At 42.6% G+C, this 17,751-nt stretch overlaps 2 protein-coding genes across 2 annotated transcripts; both read left to right on the top strand.

The window, feature by feature from the left end:
• The first annotated feature begins 1,333 nt into the window (after positions 1-1,333).
• LOC309327089 (olfactory receptor 14I1-like) lies at positions 1,334-9,087 on the top strand. Its single transcript, XM_081836159.1, has 2 exons — positions 1,334-1,431; positions 6,469-9,087. Exon 2 carries the CDS (start codon positions 6,480-6,482, stop codon positions 7,419-7,421), a length of 942 nt encoding a protein of 313 aa, XP_081692285.1. The 5' UTR covers positions 1,334-1,431; positions 6,469-6,479; the 3' UTR covers positions 7,422-9,087.
• A 2,126-nt stretch (positions 9,088-11,213) lies between these two features.
• On the top strand, positions 11,214-12,320 carry LOC309327088 (olfactory receptor 14C36-like; the record flags this gene model as incomplete). Its single annotated transcript, XM_081836158.1, has 1 exon — positions 11,214-12,320. One exon carries the CDS (start codon positions 11,214-11,216, stop codon positions 12,162-12,164), a length of 951 nt encoding a protein of 316 aa, XP_081692284.1. The 3' UTR covers positions 12,165-12,320.
• Between the last annotated feature and the right edge of the window lie 5,431 nt (positions 12,321-17,751).

Here is a 17,751-nt window from a genome sequence, read left to right on the forward strand (position 1 = left end):
ATCAAATAAGTGTTGGAAATGTAAAAAGAAAGAAGGTTCTTTTTATCATATGTGGTGGTCTTATAGTAAGGTTAAAGCTTACTAGGAAATGATATATAATGAATTGAAAAGGATGTTTAAAATAATGTTTGTACAAAAACCAGAAGTTTCCTTATGAAAAGTATAGGGACAGAACAAACCAAACTGTACAGAAACTGATTCATGTATGCTACTACAACGGCAATAATTTTACTTGCCGAAAAATGGAAAGAGGTAGAAGTCCCAGCAAAGGAAGAATGGATACAAAAATTTATGGAATATGGAGAAATAGTGAAACTTACCAGAAAAATAAGAAATAAATTCTTTTATAAAAGAATGGAATGATTTATTGAATATTTACAGAAAAATTGTAAACAGATAAGAACATTGGCAGGATTATTGTAATAACCTAGAGTTTCATAAGAGTAAATATTTGTAGCAGATGAATAAATGAACAAATTAAGTTAATATGGATATGCAGAAGATATTTTTAAAAAATTAAGGAACTGCAGAAAGAGGGGGAAGGAAGTCAAGTTTTGAAATGTTAATGAATTTTGTTAAACATCCAGACACCTTTTTGTTAGGTATCTCAAATCAAGAGCTACCAAAAGAAAAATGGACATTATTTATGTATGCTACAACAGTGGCAAGAATCTTGATTGCACAATATAGGAAGGTGGAAGAAATACCATCAAAGGAACAATGGCAAGAAAAACTGATGAACTATGCAAAATTGGCTAAACTAACAGACAAATTACGAGAGAAAGACAAAAAGGACTTCCAAAAACTCTGGGAACCACTCACAGTTTATTTGCAGAAACAACAGAATGGATTAGATTCACTGGCAGGATTTGAATAAAGGTTCACAATTTCATTTGAGTAACAGATATTTAGAGAAATGATAAGGGATTTTATTTTTGTGCAGGAAAAGCAGAATACAATAAATAAAATTAAATAACTCAGCAGAGGGGAAGCTGAGGGAAGCCCAGAGGAGGGGAGGGAGAATAATTGTATATAACATGATGAATGAGATTTGTATCATTATTTGTTATAACATTCAATAAATATTCATTAAAAAAATGAAATGTTAAAATGATTGTAAAATTATTGAAATGTATAAACCTGAAAATCATAAATGATTCTTTTTTTTTTTTTAAAAAAGAACCATGTATGATAAAAAATGCTTTGAAAGGGGCATGTAAGAGTGACGCTGTTTTGTCTCTGGGGCTTTGCTGCAGAGATGCACAGAACTTTCAGTTGATTAATCCCTAGGAACCATTCTTACACTTTATATCCCCTTGCTCACATCCCCTTAGCACTTCTAGTTCTGCTTGTACCCAGCAGGGCACACAGCTTATGCTTGAAGAATGACAGGTCGCTTCCTTCAAACCTCAAAGAAACAGGAAGCTAAATGTAAGTACATGAAGTAAATATGGACATTCTGGTTGCTTCCCTGAATGATGAATGGTAGATGAAAGGACAATTGAATGAGTGGGTGGGTGGAAAAAGTGATAAATATCATGTTATATGGCAATTTAAGATTCAGGGGAGAATTTTCAGCATCCAGCTGGAAAATATTTGTAAGGAAAAACATTTTAAACTTATCAAATCTCTCTCTCTCTCCCCCTCTCTCTCCCTCTCCCCCTCCCTCCTCATTCTTTGGTTTCCTTTGCTCCAGTATTTCATTTTATTTTTGTATTTCTGTATGGGTCTGTTTCTGATTCCCCCTCCCCAAAAGAAACTCCCTCACTTCTAAATCAAACCAGATCCACACTATACAAAAAGGTACGGTGTGGATCTAATCCCTTTGTTATCCCCCCATCATGCACTTTGATCTTCTTCTGACCTAAGTGCACTAAGCCGACATTGTATTTTTACTCTTTTTCCCCTAGTGAGTGCCTGTTCTCAGAAGGCATGTTATTTTTTTTTTAAATAATTTTTATTAATTTTCATAAACAAAAAACACACAAATAAAAACATTCATAAACAACACATGACTTCCCCATGCCTCCCCTTCACTGCACCCTTGTTTCAAAAATTTTTAGCAATCCTTCATTCCATTTCTAAATGTCAAGGGGTAAGAAACAGAGAATTATAGCTGTAAATATTTAAGTCAAGAGAATCTTGAGGGATACAGAAGGCATGTTATTTGTGGGGTTTGCAAACTACAACCAAGGAGACAGCATGCTCCATGTGACATCTACCATGCAATTTCCTTTCATGCCTCAGCATGGCCTCATGTATTGTGTAAATATTGTGGGGATAGTAATGGTTAGCAAGACATACCTCTGCTAAGCATGTTTTCCTTTCTTAGGCATCCTAAGCTGTTTCTGTCCAGCTCTCCATGGTGCGATATTTGCCAAACGACTATTGGTGAGATTTCTGATCCAGCAGAAACAAGTCATTTAAATCTATTGAAATCACAAGGTTTAAAATAGTCACAGCTAAATGGGACTGTGGTTACAGTGAGACTTGAATGCAACTATTTTGTGAAATTTTCGTTCATCTTAGTTATTGCCGTAATATGGATTTTTCTCATGGGTCACTAAGGCTACCTTTGCTTACTGTATAACCTTAGTTGGATCCTGGCTTTGGTGTCTTACATGCCCATCCAGGGTAATCTTACACTTTAAAATGTATGGCATTTGGGTTTTTTTGTGCTCAGGCAGCTATGGTTCCAGCTGGGGCTCTGGTGCAGGCAATCCGGGCTTTGGCTCTGGTGTGGGTGACACTGGCTTTGGTGGCGGCGGATGGGCTATCAGGTGTTCGGATTTTTACCTCTGGAAATATGGCAAGCCTAAATTAGTCCTGCTCTAAGATGGCCTGTTGAAATGAGTGGGATGACTAAATTAGGTCAATTGAGTTCAATAATAATAATAATAATAATAATAATAATAATAATAATAATAATTTATTATTTATACCGCGCCCATCTGGCTGGGCCTCCCCAGCCACTCTGGGCGGCTTCCATAAAAACCAAAAATACAGTAAAATCACACGTTAAAAACTTCCCTGAACAGGGCTGCCTTAAGATGTCTTCTGAATGTCAGGTAGTTGTTTATCGCTTTGACATCTGCTGGAAGGGCGTTCCACAGGACGGGCGCCACTACCGAGAAGGCCCTCTGCCTGGTTCCCTGTAGCTTTGCTTCTCGCAATGAGGGAACCGCCAGAAGGCCCTCGGCGCTGGACCTCAGCATCCGGGCAGAATGATGGGGGTGGAGACGCTCCTTCAGGTATACTGGACCGAGGCCGTTTAGGGCTTTAAAGGTCAGCACCAACACTTTGAATTGTGCTCGGAAACATACTGGGAGCCAATGTAGGTCTTTCAAGACCGGTGTTATATGGTCTCGGCGGCCGCTCCCAGTTACCAGTCTAGCTGCCGCATTCTGGATTAGTTGTAGTTTCCGAGTCACCTTCAAAGGTAGCCCCACGTAGAGTGCATTGCAGTAGTCCAAGCAGGAGATAACCAGAGCATGCACCGCTCTGGCGAGACAGTCCGCAGGCAGATAGGGTCTCAGCCTACGTACCAGATGGAGCTGGTAAACAGCTGCCCTGGACACAGATTTGACCTGGACAGCTGTGAGTCCAAAATGACTCCCAGGCTGCGCACCTGGTCCTTCAGGGGCACAGTTACCCCATTCAGGACCAGGGAATCCTCCACACCTGCCCGCCTCCTGTCCCCCAAAACCAGTACTTCTGTCTTGTCAGGATTCAACCTCAATCTGTTAGCCGCCATCCATCCTCCAACCGCCTCCAGACACTCACACAGGACCTTTACCGCCCTCACTGGTTCTGATTTAAAAGAGAGGTAGAGCTGGGTATCATCCGCATACTGATGAACACCCAGCCCAAACCTCCTGATGATCTCTCCCAGCGGCTGCATGTAAATGTTGAAAAGCATGGGGGAGAGGACAGAACCCTGAGGCACCCCACAAGTGAGAGCCCAGGGGTCTGAACACTCATCCCCCACCACCACTTTCTGAACACGGCCCAGGAGGAAGGAGCGGAACCACTGTATGACAGTGCCCCCAGCTCCCAGCCCCTCAAGATGGTCCAGAAGGATGTTATGGTCGATGGTATCAAACGCCGCTGAGAGATCCAGCAGAACTAGGAAACAGCTCTCACCTTTGTCCCTAGCCCGCCGGAGATCATCAACCAGTGCGACCAAGGCAGTTTCAGTCCCATGATGAGGCCTGAATCCCGACTGGAAGGGATCCAAATGGTCCGCTTCTTCCAGGCGTGCCTGGAGTTGTTCAGCAACCGCTCGCTCAATCACCTTGCCCAAGAATGGAAGATTTGAGACTGGGCGATAGTTGGCCATCGTGGCCGCATCTAAAGATGGTTTTTTAAGAAGCGGTTTAATAACCGCCTCTTTCAGCGGGTCTGGGAAGGCTCCCTCACGGAGGGAAGCATTCACCACCCCACAAAGCCCATCGCCCAGTCCTTCCCGGCTAGCTTTTATAAGCCAGGATGGGCAAGGATCCAGGAGACAGGTGGTTGGTTTCACTCGTCCAAGCAGCCTGTCCACATCCTCGGAGGTAACAGATTGGAATTGATCCCACTCAACTTGACTAGACAGAACTCTAGCACTCTCCCGCCCCGGTCCTGCTCCCACGGTGGAGTCTACTTCTTCCCGAATCTGAGCGATTTTATCTGCAAAAAACTTTGCAAAATCATTGCAGGAGAACATGTGGCCCGTACTGGGCCCCGATGTTGCAGGTGGTTCCACTAAATTGTGAACCACCTGAAAAAGTCTCCTGCTGCTGTTTTCTGCAGATGCAATAGAGGCGGTGAAGAAATTCTTCTTCGCCGTCGCTATCGCCACTTGGTAGGCTCGACGTTGAGCTCTAACCTGTGTCCGGTCAGATTCGGAATGAGTTATCCGCCACCGGCGCTCTAGCTGTCTCAACGATTGTTTCATTGCCCTCAGATCCGTGGAAAACCACGGGGCTGTCCGGGCTCCATGCAATCGGAGAGGGCGCTTCGGAGCCAAACAGTCAATAGCCCTGGTTAACTCCACATTCCAGCGGGCCACCAGGGAATCAGCTGAAAGGCCATCAACATGGGATAAAGCATCCCCTACCACTCTCTGGAAACCATTTGGATCCATTAAGTGGTGGGGGCGGACCATCCGAATTGGTCCCACCTCCCTGCAGAGGGGATGGGTCGCAGAGAAGTCCAGTGAGTCTGCTTTGAGTAAACCTTAGTAGAATATATCGCATGTGGAGTCCAACTAATGTTGATATGCAGCCTGTCATTGATCACATTGATTTAACAACATATTAGATAGAACCAGTGTTTAATAGAAAATATAGATATATCATCCTTAAGATAAGAGGCAGATAGTTGGAAAGAGAGACAGAGAGTGGGTGCATATGAACAGTGATGGTGGGTCAGAGCAGTGATGGCTGCAGCTCAGCATAGTGTCTCTCCTCTGCCTCAAACAAGCTTGATGCAGATGAGAAATGCACACAGACACTATGAAAGGCATGGCTATTCCCTCTTGTTTCATTCTGGCAGTCAGATCTATACTGCTTCTGAATATAAAGCAAATCATTCCTAGTTTTAAGGAAAATACTCATTTGAGGGATAAATGGAGCAACTTACCAGGGAATAAGCCCTATTGACATACTTCTGAGTAGATGTGGTAAGGGTTTTCAGGCTGCTCTACACAAAGTGGAGATTTCAGAAGGAAGGGATATGTGAAAATTGAGGGTCAAACTGTTTGTTATGTAGCTGTGATGTTAAGTGTAGGGATTTTTATTTTTATTTTACACAAATGGTCAGCATGCTGCACTCTCTACATTACAGTTGTCCCTAAAAATATCATTAAGATGGAATATGTCTCCAGACCTTCCAAGTGTCCCTATTTTCCAGGGACAGTCCTGGATTTACAGAAGCTGCCCCAGTTTCTGGGACAGTTTGATCCTGGAATGTCCCAATTTCCCTTAAGACGTCCCTATTTTTATTGGAGAAATGTTGGAGGGCTTGGAGTTATGTGACCACCAGTCAAGGAGATAAGGAACTATACAACCTTTAGGAGACATCTGAAGGAAGCCCTGTATAGGGAAGTTTTAAAAAAATGTTTACTGTTCTATTATATTTTTATATATGTTTTTATATATGAGGGAAGCAGTCCAGAGTGGCTGGGGCAACCCAGTCAGATGGGCGTAGTATAAATATTATTACTATTATTAAATAGGATGTCACTATTTTCATCAGAGAAATGATGGAACATATGTGTCTCTGAATACCAGTTGCTGAAGAACATGAGTGGTACAATGGTATTGTGCTTGTGACCTGCATGTGGACTTCCAATAGGTATTGGGTTGGTCATTGCTAGATATGCCTTTGTTCTGCTCCAATAAGCCTGTTTGTTTAAGTATTGGATGGAAACATTTTCTTGCAATAGTAAAATTTTTATAATAGTCTCTCTTATTCCCCCAACAGACTGAGAAGACATGTCTAATGTAACCATCGTAAGAGATTTCCTGCTTCTGGGATTTTCAGAGCAAAGGGAACACCAGATCTTACGCCTTGCAGTCTTCACAGCAATGTACATGGCAATTCTCATTGGAAACTTTCTCATCATCATTCTGGTAGCTAGAACTACCCACCTTCAGACCCCGATGTATTTCTTCCTTGTCAACTTATCAATTGTTGACCTTGGATCCACAACCGTCACCATTCCCAGATCAATAGCTAATGCCCTGATGAACACAACACGTATTTCTTATTCTGAATGTGTTGCACAAATGCTATTGTTCCTCTTCTTCATGTCATCAGATATTTTCCTCCTCGCTGTCATGGCCTATGACCGGTATGTGGCCATCTGTCACCCACTGCACTATACCTCTGTGATGAAGTGGGGAAGGTGTGTTCAGCTGGCAGGTGGGGCATGGGCAGCAGGCTTCCTTAATGCTGCTCTGCACACAGGTACCATTTTTTTACTGCCCTTCTGCTCCAACATCATCACTCAGTTCTTCTGTGAAATCCCACACCTGATGAAGATCTCATGTGCTAATTCGTACTTGAATGAAATGTGGCCCCTTTTCTTTAGTTCAGCCTTAGGTCTTGGCTGCTTTGTGCTCATTGTCACATCCTATGTTCAGATCTTTACTGCAGTGCTGAGAATGTCCTCGAAAGCAAGTAGACAGAAAGCGTTCTCTACCTGCATTCCCCACCTCACTGTTGTCTCTCTCTTACTTAGTACAAGTCTCTTTGCCTATGTCATGCCAACCACCACCCCTTCATTTAATCTGGATGAAGTGCTTGTTGTGATATACTCAGTGCTTCCTCCAATGATGAACCCATTAATTTACAGCATGAGGAATAAGGATGTCAAAACTGCCCTGCGGAAGCTGTTTTACCAGAAACTTCCAAACAATAAATCAGTTTCATAGTTTAAAAACCACCACCAGCACTGCCACATGTGATTTGAGGTGTTTGCCATTTCTACCCCTGCTTAAAATATCAAGGAAATGGAAATTTAAGGTACCTTAATGTTCACACCATTTAAGCAGGGAATACTTTGTCAAGGGTTGTCTGTTATGCTTGCTTGCAAACTTGGTTCCATGCATCCATACTTTGCCCTGGCTTTTGGGATGGGGGAGGAGGCATTCAACAGGTGCAGCAGCTTCCTCAGTCACATGCTTCATGTAGGCATGATGAATTTTTGCCTGAACACATCTGTTTAAGGCACTCTGCTTCCCTGCCACAATCACAATTTGTAGAGAATCTCCAGGCAAGAATTCTACAGGTTAGCCAGTTTCCCAATCCCTTGCTACAGATGTAGATGATGAATTTCTGTCTGAGACATCCGTACAAGGCACATTTCTTCCATCAAATACCACCTACTATAGTAAGTGTCTGGGCAGACAGTCAATAGGTTTATCCTGAAAATGTCCATACTGCAAGCAAGCAAGCAAGTAAGCAAGCAAGCAAAAACAAACAAACAGGAACAGTTGAAGCCATCTGGGAAGGAGGTGAAGAAAGTCTGCATGGATGAACTGGGGATTTTAAACCTTCGGACTAATGCAAATGACACTAATCAGGAGACTATTTTTCACATAGCTAATATTAGTATAGGGGCAGCACACACAACTGTCTCTTGTGAATAAAGAAAACATCAGGCTGGACACAAGTTGGTTGCCATTCAGGGCAGTATGCCAGACAGAGTCTTGTAGCAAAATGAAGTATTGAGCTAGATGCAAAGCTATGGTGCCCCAGAGGGGACAGTCTCCTGTTTGACAGAAGTGAAAAAGACTGTGCCGTTGAAACAGATTTTTTCCCCAACTGGTGTTCTGCTTTCAGATTTATATTTCTATTCTCTAACATTACTTGCTTGGGGGTTTCAGAGCTGCCTTTGGCTGTATCTGCAACAGGATTGTAGGGCACCTCTTTTTATCTTTATTGGTGTAGTTTATGCTATATATATTGAGTACAATGTAATACCTTCATATAATCAAAATATAGTTTTTAAACCAGCTGTATACTCTTCTATCTTCTGGTGTGCTAGAAATCTGGCTGCATGACATACATATATCAGACCTGCTCTGCACACAATTTGTGGCCTATGAAACTGAACTCTGCTCACCAGCCAGGGATGTGAGGAACCTCCATTTTATTCTGGGTCTTAGACAATGGTGGGGAATGACATAGCATGACATGACATATGGCTAGTTGGCTGGATTTGTCTGGGGGGTTTCAGAGCTGCCTTTGGCTGCATCTGTAACAGGATTGTAGTGCACCTGTGTGAGGTCATGATGTGCCCCCATAGCTTAAAAAAAGATCACAGTGCTCTGCTTGAAGAAAGAACATTGGTAGACACGTGCAGTGCCTAAAGTTGAACCAAAACAGAGTTAGTGTGAGTTTTTCATTGTCTTTTTAAAGAGGTTCATCTATCATTTACATAATAAACACAAGAAAGGGAAAAAAAGAGCCTTCCACTGAGAACAGTCCCAGTGCTTTTCAGATATGAATATTTCTCTTTCAAATACAAATACCTTCCAAAATGTTTTCATGACTGGTGGGCTATAGCCATGTTCTTTTGAAGTTGAATAGCAAATAAAGCAGAAACATGTTTTAAAAAACTTTTCTGATTTGTGTTATTTCTTTGGTTTTCAAACTTGTGAGTGAATCTTTTCCATTAATATCAAGTCCCGCACCGGTATAATGGTGTATAATTTTCATGGTCAAGGAGCATCTTGTCTGCCCACACACCCACAAAAACCTCTTGGCACTTTTAACATTCAGAAATTTATTGTGGCATAAGCTTGCATGAAGTGTCAGCCTCCGTGGGGAGATATATAGGATGAGTGGGAACTGCTTTTAAGTAGGACTCTTCCATATGCTGGACATGTAGTGTATGCATGCTGCAATTATATGGTTATCCACAATTTGAGGGATCCTGTCTACTAACGGTGGTGTTTTGCCTATCAATGCTTCCCTAATGGTGAACGGATTTCCCCAGTGCCTAGCAAGGATTCTTAGGAGCTGCCATTGCATCAGCCTCTGCAAAAATGTCACTGTTGAATTAATTCCCTTAATTACTTAAACACTGCAGTTCCCCTGCCCCCATTCCATGTGGGTATGATAAGAAACAGAAGTGGAATCCTTGCCTGGGTCTCACTGTGCATGCAGCATGAGAAAGACAGTATGAGAAAAGTAGGCAGTATCAGCAATTCATGATGAGAGAGAGCCTTAGACTGTAAACTTTGGTCTTTTGCTTCTGTTTTTTTGGCAGTGGCTGTGGGCTGTTAGTGCCATGCTATTAAGAGAAAGAGGGAGCTAATCTTTAGCAACGAATATACTTCCACTATCACATTCATCTGCCTCTCTCAGTGCTTCTTTAAATAACCTTTTCTTCTAACATGCACCTGTGAAGCAAAAGGAGCTGTGAATCCAACAGAGAAGAGACTGCGATGGATCTCTCATACTGGCATGAAATGTGAGGAGACAGCTTCTAGGAGCCACAGGTGAGAGCTGAGTGCATGGTGGGGACCAAAGGTGGAGAAACTACCCCAGAAAAGAGCATGATGTGTCCCTCACCAGATATACTCCCCCTCTCCGAACAACTTCTTCTACTGTTCTTTTAAACCCTGTACACAGCATGGGATTTATGCTATTTCTTTCCGAAGCTGATACATTGCATATTAGACTGATGAGGCAAGAATGGGAACAGAGATAATAGCTAGTGAGTCAGGAGTTTGAGGAATCACTTGCAGCTTAGGACAATATGGTAAAGTAAACTCACAAGAATTGTATTGACTTGGATCCTCAAGAAATAAAATGAATAGGTTTCCAGAAGAAATGTTTCAACTCCTTCCATTCTCCTTTTCTGTGACCCTTGAGAAGCCACTTTGTGGAAGGGGCTCCTCACAACATGGGTCCCATGCCTTTGCTATTTTATTTATTTATTAACCTTTTGCCTTTGAAAAGATCTCTGGGTGGCCAACATATGGTTCAGTGACACTCTGCCTTCCAGGTAGTGTTCATAGTGAAACCAGTTTAGCTTCAGGGTATTTTCTGAGCACCAAAACACAACAGGCATTCTATCAACCTAATGTCTGAATATTGTTTTAAAGACTAAAGTCTGAAACCAGGGAAGTGTGAGGAGATCTGTGCCTGTACAGTAGGACTTTCCTAGGTTGCTTTCCTCACTGCAAACCACTGAACTCTCTGTACTGAAGGACCCTTAGAAATGCAATGTGAAGAAACTCAAGTTGGCTTCAGGTGGTTGGGGACTTATTAGTGGAAGTGCCTTTCTGTTGACGCAAAATGTGTTTGGATCCAGTAAAAAGCTACATTGGGAAAACTGAAATTGTGATATCATTCATTTAACAATAAAGTAATAAAAAATATCATACATGGCAGTAAATATAATTCTAACATTAATGAAAAAATAAGACTTTAGAATGAACATTAATAATTTTCTACTACTGGAAATTTTGAGGGACCAAGAATGGCAAATTTTGCACTTTGTGATCTTCTTGGGAGTATACCTGACTATTCTGATGTTGCTATTTTGTAGTGAGAACACACTTTAAAGAAATGCTGTATTGAATGTTCAGACAATATAAGTTAATATCTATGAAGATTAATGGTACCCCCCCCCCATTCTATAGGTTTCAATTCCTGGCTTCTGATGACTGGTAATCTGTGCTACTGTACCTCTTGAGCATGAGGGAGAAGTAATGTCTAATATAACAATAATCAATGATTTCCTGCTTCTGGGATTTTCTAACCAACGAGAGTTTCAACTTTTACAGTTTGCAATCTTCTCAGCAATGTATCTGGTTATACTTACAGGAAATCTGATTCTCATAATTCTAGTAGCCCTCAACACCAACCTTCAGACCCCAATGTATTTCTTCCTTGTCAATTTATCGATAGGAGAACTTGGCTCCACCTCTGTCATTATTCCCAAATCAATGGCCAATGCGCTCATGAACTCAACACTGATTTCATATTCTGAATGCGTGACACAAATGCTTTCCTTTGTTTTTTTCCTGTCATCGGATGTGTTCCTCCTCACGGTCATGGCCTATGACCGATATGTGGCCATCTGCCACCCACTGCATTATGCGTCTGTGATGAAGTGGGGAAGATGCATCCAACTGGCAGGCGGATCGTGGATGGCAGGTTTGCTTAATGCTGCTGTGCATACTGGCACTATTTTTTCACTGCCCTTCTGTTCCAACGTTATCAATCAGTTCTTTTGTGAAATCCCACACCTAATGAAGATCTCATGTGCTGATTCATACCTCAATGAAATTTGGACACTGCTCTTCAGTTGCGCATTAGGTATTGGCTGCTTTGTGTTCATCGTCTTGACCTATGTGCAGATCTTCAGCACAGTGTTGAGCATGCAGTCCATGGCAAACAGGCAAAAAGCCTTCTCCACTTGCATTCCCCACCTCATTGTTCTCTCTGTCTTAGTTGGCACCATTCTTTTTACTTATCTCATGCCAGCCTCCATCTCGTCATACAAGCTGGACCAGATGCTTGCTGTGATATATTCTGTGGTTCCTCCAATGATGAACCCAGTAATCTACAGCATGAGGAATAAGGATGTCAAAGCTGCCCTGGGGAAGCTGTTTTACTGGAAGATTTCAAGCAAGAACACCATGCTTCCTTTTCACTGATAACCCTGCTGCTTACTCGTGTTAAATTATGGAATAATTTAACATAAAACTTATTTCATTTCCCGCTTTATTTTCACTGTATTGCATTTTAGCATTGTATAATATATCGAATTCAAATTGTGAGTTATTATTAATATCACTGGGAATGTAAAATGTTTGTGTTGTATGCATGGTAAGTCCTACTTAGAAGTGACACCTTAAAAGTAATAAACATAAATTGGGGTGATTGATTTTAATGTGTTACTCCAAATAAAACTGAACTGAACACAACCCTAACTCTGCTTCAGTGTAGTTCCCCCCCTTAATCACTTAAAGTGGAAGAAATATTTCCATATTGGACAAGCATTTGTTCCTGGGACAACACTTTCATGCAAAAGCCACTTGTTATTGTTTTCTGATTTTTGTGTGTGTGTGTGAATTTCAATATTATTTTAAAAAATGGAAATATAATACATAACCTTTGAGTCTATGCTGCCCCTGGGGTAGGTATCCTTGTTGCTCTACCTAGTTATATAGTTTTCAAATTGTTTTCAGAAAGTTCACAGAAGAACAAATTTATGGTGACATCATCATTATCAACAACAATAACAATAACAACAACAACAAAAGGATGGGCTTCACAAGGACTGTAGCTGCTGTAGAGGACTGTAGCTCAGCAGAGAGGGCTCCTCCTTTAAATTTATTTTTATCTGTGGCATTTTAAATTATGGGGTTTTTGTGTGTGTGTTTTTCTTTGTTGGGGGGTGGGATGGACATTTGGGTGGGACTGGGAATAGGTTTAGTTTTAATGTAATTGTAAATTGTTTTTCTTATTATTAGTTTCTATTTCTTCTTCTTCTTCTTCTTCTTCTTCTTCTTCTTCTTCTTCTTCTTCTCTTCTTCTTCTTCTTCTTCTTCTTCTTCTTCTTCTTCTTCTTCAGTATAGTTCGTGTTTTGCTTTTAAGGGGAGAGGGTCAGGGCTGCCTGGGAGTGGGCCCCAGCCAACAGAATGGCTGGGGCAGGTTCCATGGGGGGATGCACTGGGACACCCGATCTCAGTGATCATGGTTAGGAGGAGGAGCTATGCTAAGAGCAGACCATGTCATTACCAAGGAGGCGGGTTTAGTCATTGTTTGAAGACTATCCCTGCCTCCAGGTCTGGGCTTGACCGGAAAGATACCAGAATCAATGACTTGATTGGGGATGGAGGACTTGACCTGGCATGTGTAACAGAGACTTGGTCGAATGAAGCAGATGGGCCTGTTCTTGCCACTGCTTGTCAACCAAGTTTCTATTACACACAGAAACTCAGATCATATGGACGGGGTTGGGGTGGGGTTGCTGTGATTTTTAGGAAGTCATTAGTTTGCACCAGGCATCCTATTGGAAAGACCCAGTTTTCTGAGTGAATGTTCTGGAAGTTGGGCAATAGGGGCAGTACAGGATTCCTTTTGATGTACCAACCTCTCCACTGCACCAAGGATTCCTTGCCCGAGCTGCTTCAGGTTGTGGCGGATGTTCTCCTGGAAACACCTAGTTTGGTTGTCCTAGGGGATTTCAACATCCATGCCAACATGACCTTACAAGGGGTACCTCGGGACTATGTGGAAAGCATGGCCTCCAAGGGGCTGTCCCTGGATATGTTTGGCCCAACTCAGTCACAGACATGCCTTAGACCTGGTGTTCACCTCTATGGATGTGGGTGATCTGACACTAAATAAAAGCAAAACAAAAGAAGTGTCATGGTTGGATCACTTCCTGGTGCACCTGGACTTCTCCATGACCCTTCCCCTCTGCAGGGAGGTGGGCCCGATTCAGATGGTCTGCCTCTGCCACTTAATGGATCCAAATGCTTTCCAGAGAGTGGTAGGAGATGTTAATAGCCTTTCAGCTGATTCCCTGGTGGCACGCTAGAATGTGGACTTAACCAGGGCTATTGACTGTCTGGCTCTGAAGCGCCCTCTCTGACTGCATGGAGCCCAGACAGTTCCATGGTTTTCCCCAGAGCTGAGGGCAATGAAACAATTGCTGAGATGGCTAGAGCGCCGGTGGCAGAAAACTCATTCTGAATCTGACCGGACACAGGTTAGAGCTCAACATTAAGCCTACCAAGCCTATTGTATCTGCAGAAAACAGCAGCAGGAGACTCTTTCAGGAGGTTCACAACCATCTTTGCCACCGGGGCCTGGTAAGGACCCCAAGATCTCCTGGAATGATTTTGCAATGATTTTTGCAAATAAAGTCACTTAGATTGGAAAGAGGTACACCCCACCATGGGAACAGGGCCAGGGCGGAAGAGTCCTAGAGTTTTGTCTAGTCAAGTTGCATGGGATCAGTTCCAGTCTGTTGCCTCCAAGAATGTGGACAGGCTGCTTGGATGAGTGAAGCCGACCACCTGTCTCCTTGATCCTTGCCCATCCTGGCTCTTAAAAGTGAGCCAGGAAGGGCTGGGTGATAGGCTCCATGGGGTGGGGAATGCTTGCCTCTCCTCTGTGAGGGAGACTTCCCAGACCCGCTGAAAGAGGCGGTCATTAAACCACTTCTTTAAAAAACATCTTTGGACCTGGCCAATATGGCCAACTATCGCCCAGTCTCATATCTTCCATTCTTGGGCAAGGTGTTTGAACAGATGGTTGCTGAACAACTCCAGGCATGCCTGGAGGATGCAGACCATTTGGATCTCTTCCAATCGGGATTCAGGCCTCATTAGTGGACTGAAACTGCCTTGGTCGCACTGGTTGATAATCTCTGGCAGCCTAGGGACAAAGGCGAAAGCTGTTTCCTAATTCTGCATGTCTCTCTCAGCAGCCTTTGATACCATTAATGATAACATCCTTCTGGACCATCTAGGGGAGCTGGGAGCTGGGGGCACTGTTATACAGTGGTTCTGCTCCTTCAGCACAATGCAAGAATAAGGGCCTTGTATGATGAAAAATGCTTCAAAGGAGTGCATGTAAGAGTGACACTGTTTTGTCTCTAGGGCTTTGCTGCAGAGTTGCACAAAACCTTCAGATAGTTAATCCCTAGGAACTATTCTTACACTTCTTATCCCTTTGCTCACACTCCTTAGCACTACTAGTTCTGCTTGTACCTAGCAAGGCACACAGCTTATGCTTGAAGAACGACAGGTTGCTTCCTTGAAACCTCAGAGAAACAGGAATCTAAATGTAAGTACATGAAGTAAATATGGACATTCTGTTTGCTGCCCTGAATGATGAATGGTAGATGAAAGGACAATTGAAGGAGTGGGTGGATGGAAAAAGTGATAAATATCATGTTATATGGCAAGTTAAGATTCAGGGAGAATTTCTAGCATCCAGCTGGAAAATATTTGTAGGGAAAGACAGATTTAAAACTGTTATCAAACCTCTCTCTTTCTCTATGGTTTCCTTTGCCTCAGTATTTAATTTTACTTTTGCATTTCTGTACATGTCTATTTCTGATCCCCCGCAAACCCCCCTCACTTCTAATCAATCCAGATCCACTCTATACATCAATGTATTGTGTGAATCTAATCCCTTAGTGATCCCCTGTCATGCACTTTGATCTTCTTCTGACATAAGTGCATTTAGCTGACATTGTATTTTCACTCCTTTGTGAGTGCCTGTTCTCAGACGGCATGTTATTTGTGGGGTTTGCAAACTGCAGCCAAGCAGACATCATGCTCCATGTGACATCTACCATGCATTTTCCTTTCATGCCTCAGCATGGCCTCATGTATTGTGTAAATATTGTGGGGATAGTAATGGATAGCAATACATACTTCTGCTAAGCATGTTTTCCTTTCTTAGGCATCCTGAGCTATTTCTGTCCAGCTCTCCATGGTGCAATATTTGCCAATTGACTATAGGCGAGAGTTCTGATACAGCAAGAACCAGTCATTTACGTCTATTGAAATCACAAGGTTTAAAACTGTCACAGTTGAACAGGACTGTTGATTACAGTGAAACTTGAGTGCAACTATTTTGTGAAATTTTGGTTCATCTAAGGCAGCGGTTCTCAACCTGTGGGTCCCCAGATGTTGTTGGACTACAGCTCCCATCATCCCTGAGCTCTGGCCTTGCTAGCTAGGGGTGATGGGAGTTGTAGTTCAACAACATCTGGGGACCCAGAAGTTGAAAAAGGCTGATCTAAGGTATTACCCTGGTGGTTTCCTCACTGCGAGTAGCAAAGTTACAGGAAACCTAGGACCCTTGTACCTATGGGACCGCCTCTCCTGGTATGCCCTGCGGAGGACCTTAAGGTTCATAAATAGCAACACTTTGGTAGTCCCGAGCCACAAGGAGGTTAGATTGGCCTCAACCAGGGCTAGGGCCTTTTCAGCTCTGGCCCCAGACTGGTGGAACGCCCTACTGCAGGAGATCAGGGCCCTGCGGGATTTGACATCTTTCTGCAGGGCCTGCAAGACGGAGCTGTTCTGCCTGGCCTTTGCGCTGAATTCAGTCTAACCCCTCTCCTCATTTATTTATTTTTGATGGAACCCCTTATATGGGATTTGTATATAAATTTTCCCTCGCTCTTTTTGCTGGCCCATGTAGGACCAGCATGGATAGTTTGGCCCCGGTGAATAGTTGATTTTTTCTCCTCTTATGGCAGTGATCTATAGGCTAGCACTAAAATGAGGCTGCATTTTAAACTATATTCTAACTTATATTTTAATCAACTTTGTTTTTGTTTTTTAAAATGTTTTTACTGTATTTTATTCAGTGTTAGCTGCCCTGAGCCAAGTCTAGGCCGGGGAGGGCGGGGTATAAATAAAATATTATTATTATTATTATTATTATTATTATTAACCAGGCAGAGGGCCTTCTCGGTAGTGGTGCCCGTCCTGTGGAACACCCTCCCATCAGATGTCAAAGAAATAAACATCTGACTTTTAGAAGACATCTGAAGGCAGCCCTGTTTAGGGAAGCTTTTAATGTTTAACAAACCATTGTATTTTAATATTTTGCTCAAAGCCACCCGGAGTGGCTGGGGAGACCCAGTCAGATGGGTGGGGTATAATTAATAATTATTATTATTATTTTAATTATTATTACCCTAGTATGGATTTTTCTCATGGTTAACTATGGCTACCTTTGCTTATTGTATAACTTTAGTTGGATCCTGGCTATAGTCCCTTTCATCCCAAACTGCACCTGAGTGAAGCAGAAACAATGGGTATTATTCAATGTTTGTTAGGCTGACCATATATCTGGGAATGCCTGGACATGTTCTCTTTTGGGGGTCCTACATGCCCCCCCAAGGTAATTTTATATTTTAAAGCAAATGTCCCAGTTGTTTTTTTTTTGGGGGGGGGTTGTGTGTGCTGGGGCAGCTCTGGTTCAGGCAGGGACTCTGGTGCAGGCAATCCGGGCTCTGGCTCTGGTTCTGGCAGAGGGGATATGGGGTATCCGGATTTTTACCTCTGGAAATATGGCAAGCCTAAATTAGTTCTCCTCAGATTAGACCTGTTGAGATGCGTGGGATGACTAAATTAGGTGAATTAATTTCAGTGAGTCTGCTTTGAGTAATCCTTAGTTGAGTATTTCCAATGTGAATTTAAACAAATGCTGATATGCAGCCTTCATAGATTTCCCTGATTTAACGACATATTAGATTGAATCAG

Source organism: Podarcis erhardii (assembly GCF_964252035.2).
Source record: "Podarcis erhardii genome assembly, chromosome: 13".
NCBI lineage: Eukaryota > Metazoa > Chordata > Lepidosauria > Squamata > Lacertidae > Podarcis > Podarcis erhardii.

What these genes read in the sequence shown, in the direction of transcription:
- LOC309327089 (XM_081836159.1), top strand. Translation starts at nt 6,480, where the DNA reads ATGTCTAATGTAACCATCGTAAGAGATTTCCTGCTTCTGGGATTTTCA.